The sequence below is a fragment of the Buceros rhinoceros genome, unplaced genomic scaffold, assembly GCF_000710305.1.
Source record: "Buceros rhinoceros silvestris isolate BGI_N320 unplaced genomic scaffold, ASM71030v1 scaffold14915, whole genome shotgun sequence".
Lineage (NCBI taxonomy): Eukaryota > Metazoa > Chordata > Aves > Bucerotiformes > Bucerotidae > Buceros > Buceros rhinoceros.
This window is the reverse complement of record NW_010411298.1, coordinates 6,096-11,524: the sequence shown is the minus strand read 5'-3', so window position 1 is coordinate 11,524 and position 5,429 is coordinate 6,096. Positions and strand designations below refer to the sequence as shown.

Here is a 5,429-nt window from a genome sequence, read left to right as displayed (position 1 = left end):
AGAAATCTTGCCCTAATTCCTCGGTGCATTTGTTTGCAAGCACCATCTGCTTTGGTGAAGCCCTGTCCCCTAGTTTAATAAAATGGTGATCATGTCGCCTTAAGGTTTTTGTTTGTTTTCAGACTGTCCCGTAAATTTGTCATTACAGCCTGAGGACAGATAACTGTCGTGGGATTCAGGGTTTTTGGAAATCCCCAGACTCAGGACTGGTTTTTCTCATCTATTTGAGAACAGAGTCACTGTCTCTTCAGACCAAAGCCAAAGAGAAATGAAAAGGCAGACCCTCCAATCAGGCTTTTTCAGTCTACTCAAGTTCCTACCACCCCTCTGGAAATACCAGTCTCTCCATACCCAAGCAAGGTACCTTGGCAAGAACCCTGAAAATCATCAAGGTGAAGCGGTGAACCATCACCAGCGGTCAGCAAAGTTGCACTGAATAACCTGAGTAACACATTCGTAATTGACTTACCAACATTATTTACTTAATGCTTACTTTCTTGTGATTTGACCCAAATTCTCTTTCCTTCCCTTGCTTTCCTGTGTGGTATTTCAGGAGAAATATCTAGTTAAACTGTGTTACGTGTTCGTGTCTCATTTTGTAGAGTTTTAGAGCTGTCTTGGTAGTTTTGTGTTTGGTTTAGATTTTCCCCTGTGTCTCAGGTTTACAAGTTGCTTCAAAAAATGTTTTAAATGAGAGATTTGCTGATTCCAAGGCTGGTATTGCCCCATTAGGAGAACAAATGAGCAGAAACAGTGCCACCAGGGTCCAGCCTCCTCCTGTAACATCACATCAACTCACACAGGACATGCAGCATACATCAATCCTACTTGTGAAAGCCTGTGCTGGGAAAAATGTTTATGATGTTTGCAAAACCCAGTGCATAACATATGATAAGCCCATTCCATCAGTGCTAAGAGGGTGTTCACAGTGTTTAATCTTATCTAATGAAGTCAAATCTCCTTAGGCCCCCCTGCAGGCAGCGGAAAGCACTAGGTTCCTCTGGAGGGCCATTTAAGGAAGCTAAATTAAGCTGCTTCTGTGTTTTCCCCCTGCCCCAAGAGGAGCACAGACAGATTACTCTCATTTTAGGTGGATATCTTTCGTAAAAATCTGCTCTGTAGCTCTTCTATGCCTAAATAATTAATTTTCTGAGGACAAGCCAGCCTTTTAAGAGTCCCTGCACTAAGGTCCTGGGAAACAACAGATACATGAGCAAGTTCTGTCACTTTGATTGGGCAGTTGTGAAGGCATTCGGATGGCTGCCCCCACCCCTTCCAAATCTCCCAAATTCCCCCTCCCTTCCAAACGCCATCACAAAGTAGCTTAAAACATGGAAATGCTTCTAAAATTATCAGGTCTCAAAGCAGAATTCATTCGTAGTTTTGGTTCTGTGTTTCTACCTGGTATTTTCTTCTTTTCTCCTTATCCTAACGTGTGTCATGGCTTGGCTGTAGGAAATCTGAGGCATGTTGGAGCCTTGAATGGTCAGGATCTGGATTTCAACTTATGCAAACTGGTGGTGTCCCAGTGGCCAGTTCTTATGGACTTCCACAGAACACATAGAATTTTTTTTAGGCAAAACCAATCTGGTGAGTGACAAGCGATGATGACTCACCGTCTGGGTGAGTGACAAGCTGATGTATCCTGTCAGTGTTAATGACTTTTAAATCTCTGCCTTCTGCCCTGTCATTTCCATATGAAGAGAGGCCCCTTTACACAGTGCTGGAGATTGGGCTGAGGTTTGTACTGGCCAATTACGCAGCACCGTCTTAACAAGCAAACACAGAAAGAAAGCAGGCCCCTGTCCTACAGAGACAGTCTAGCTCACAGATCTACCACTTCCCAGCTATTTCTCAGTTCTAGAGAGGTAGGGATTTTTGAGAAAACCTCAAATATCCCTCTACTCCTATAAAACATGTGTAATGACCAATTAGGGATTTGTGGGACAAACTCAGAGTCTATCTGGAAGGACAGCGGTACCAGGAGTTGGGGCATCTCTTCTTTTGAAAACTGGAGTGTGATACCAATTGACAGTGATAGTACCGTCACTAGATAGAACCTCACTATTATCAAGTGACAGGTTGAAATCTGTCTACCATGTTTCATTCACAAGAAACACCTTGTTTTTCAGACTCACCTGTTTGAGGTAAACCCTGGGTAGATCCACTCGCATGGTAAAAACGCTGCTCACTGCAGTGTGCTGTTTGCTATTCGTGTTTCCGTTCATCATTTTTGGTGATTGGACATCATTACTTTCCACTGCTATTGAACATAAAAATCTGATTGATCCCTCAGCAAAATGCCATGCTGGAAGTAAACACTTCAAGGTTGTCACATCAATGTGTGGGTACATGGGTGTGGATGCAGCTTTTCTAAGGCTCTGTGGAAGAATATTTGGTATTTTTTCATGGACAGAGGTTGAGTTCCTTAGAAACCTTTTGATCTCTTCCTGCTCAGCTCTGAGTGCAACTAAAGCATTTGGAGAGAGGTCAGTGTTTCCAAGTGTTAAGCTGAAGTTTATTCATTCCATGGTTCTATTGGTTTGTGGTTTCTTGGCTCTTTTGTTTCGTTTTCTAATCCGCATTGTCAGAAAGGCATAATGACATTAACAGGCTTGCAGCACTGTTTCACTTTAAAATGGCAAAACCTGAACATAATCACTTTCCACAGTTTTTCTGCAAACCCTCATTTCTTCACCCATCACAAAAGTGGCTGGACTAATTAATGTTCTTTCCTTCAAATCCGAAAGAATAAATTACTTAAATCTTCTGTGGCATGTCTTAATCCAGCTCCTAATACCATCAGTTGAAGAATTTCCATTAATTTTATTAAGGATTAGAGAAATCCCTGGAACCTTTTCTCGAACTTCTATCTGCGGTTGAATTCCTCTTGATGATTTTCGCATGCTCCATAGTGTCATATCTGCTCAAAAACACACTGAAGCAAATCAGCTGCACATACTCTTCTGTTGTGGCCAGAAATTATTGGGTGCTCATCTCTTAGGCAACAAGCTGGTCAAGATGTCTAAGATTTCTGCTGGAAACACAAACCTTTATTCACAGGGTTTTTTTTGTTCCATCAATGTCCTGCTTTCTAAGTGCAGCTCTGGAGTCAAAGTTAATACTTGTCTTTGTTGGAAGTGGGGAGCTGCCAGCTACAGTGTGTAGCTGATAAATTTTCTTTTCTAGTCTCATTTTGTTTCCTCACTTCCTCATTTTGGTCCTCCAGCTTCCCCCACCATCAGACCTAGCAATCTAGGGTAAGATTCTTTTCCTTTAATTTTAGGCACCAGCAATGCTTCTCAATCTGAGCCATCCGTACAGACCTTCCTTGCAGTTTGGAAATGTGATCCAGGAGTTTAGGTTGTGACTCGTCTAATCCGATCAGCAGCAGGCAGCAGCTGTAGAATGGGACAAATTGCACACGATGGACTTGGTCACTGTGTGTTGCAGTAGTGTCTGTGGTGACTTGCTCAAGTGCAGACACCTGGAGGTGGTCAATAACCTCCATATACTCAGATGAATCTTATCCCTGAGCTCTAATATTGAGATAATTTCAGATAAAATCTGCCATGACCCTTCTGTAATTTAACTGTAATCTAGTATATCTACCAGTCTGGAGCTGCTTTCCTTTGAATTCCCTGTTAGTCTTAATGGGGTTTAGTGGGAATGGGATGAGCTGCTGATCTCCACCCTGCCTGGTCATGGAGAGCTGTCAAGCGTACCGATGGGTTCGGTGTTCATCAAAATGGGTGGTTTCTATTTCCCTGTAGTACCGCGGCTTGCAAACAAGAGGCTACTCATTTCTTTATGACCATGAGTAAGTTGCTGCATTGTTACTGGTATAAGGTCTTTGTTTTAGGTTTGTACCCTGTAATGATCTTCTGTTATCTTAATTTGCAGATAGTATTGAAGCCAACATTGAGACGGCATCTTCTAATGTAGAGTCAGCCAACGAGCAGTTGGCAAAAGCCAGTCAACACCAAGTAAGTGGGTCTAAGTAAACCCTGTGGATAATTTCAGTAACAGTATTTAAAATAAAGAAAACTTTTGGCAGCTGTGAACCACATGGCAGGCACATGGGCTGCGTTGGAATTTTGCTACCTGGAAAAATGGTAAAGTGTACCCTAAGTAAGATAATTTTTTTCTTATATATATGATTAAATCACTGCATCATCAACAGTTTGCATTAGAGAAGTCATTAAGAGATTTGCATATTAAAGAGAGATTTACCAGTAGGAAACTCAACAATTTGCTACTGTTATTCCTAGAAAGACATCATAAAAATTGTACCATTTAAGTGTATATGTGATTCTTACTGAAGTGTTTCCCTATAATCAGGCAACAGTGCTTTTCAAAAGCAACTGAGTTGTCAAAAGACATGATGTGGTTGGTGAATAATGGCTATGGGAATGGTGTTCAGACTTTTTAAAGGCAATTTGAGGGTAAGGGGTTTGGTTATTTTGCTTTTTCTTCATTGGAGAAAGAATAAAACACACACAGACAAAAACATGAATCTCTTTGAAAATAGATTGACCAGCAAGAACTCTTCAATGGTTGTAGTTAGTACTTTCTAGGGATAAAAGGGGGGTGGGGGCGAGAAGCAAACAAAGGAAAAATTGAAATTGTTTGCATTGGATTGTCAGACCATAAGCTGTTATTTTCCTTTTTTCCTCAATCATAAATTGGTTTCTCAAAGTCCCAAGTGATTTTCATGTATCTGGAGTCTTGTTATTGCAAAATGTAGCTGAGGTCCATGAGAGTACATAGTGCCTCCTTGTTGGTCCTTGGATATGATGAATTCTGAAGATCTGGGACAAATCTCCACGCTGAAGGAGTAAGAGCCACAAGCATTTTGTTACACTGAAAAGGAACAATGTGATTTTAAAATTATCTACAGCTCTTTTTCCGGTGAAACATACTTTGCCAATTGGAGTAATAAGAACAACTTCTGTAGAACTCTGATATTGCAGAAACCAAGTGTGGTCTTCAGCTATGTTTTGGTCTTAAAGGCGTAAATATTCAAGACAATTGTGCCACTCTGCCTGTAATCCTTCATTTGCTTTGAAAATAGCCTGTTGCATTCTTATTGTATGAAATCTGAAGTGAGACGAGAGTCAATCTAATACCTGACAGTAGAACCCATCGCGAAGATCAAATGAGTTAATGGCAATTTTGGCGAAGAAGGTCAAGGAGTAGTCAGGCAGAAGATGAACACAGCACACTGTAAAGGATCTGCTTTCTTCAGCCAGCAGGAGCTGCTGAAATAGCCTGCCCTGTTAGGAGGTCCTTTATTCCTCAAATATGTTGATCAAGATGGAGATATAGCCAGTTTTAGCAAGTCAGCCACTGCTAAGGGCATAAAGAAGTACTGACTGGTACTTATGGTCTCCCTTGTCCTTGAAACAAGCCTGTATAGATAAATATCA

General features: G+C 41.2%; 1 protein-coding gene across 1 annotated transcript in view; it reads left to right on the top strand.

Annotated features, from left to right (window-relative positions):
• The window catches only part of LOC104493320 (t-SNARE domain-containing protein 1-like), a gene marked incomplete at both ends in the record, with an annotated part of 51,543 nt that extends 47,557 nt beyond the window's left edge, over positions 1-3,986 (top strand). Inside the window, one exon of the mRNA XM_010135975.1 lies at positions 3,904-3,986. Within this exon, the coding sequence (XP_010134277.1) occupies positions 3,904-3,986 (83 nt within the window). The remainder of the gene's footprint in view (positions 1-3,903) is intronic.
• Positions 3,987-5,429: the final 1,443 nt, after the last annotated feature.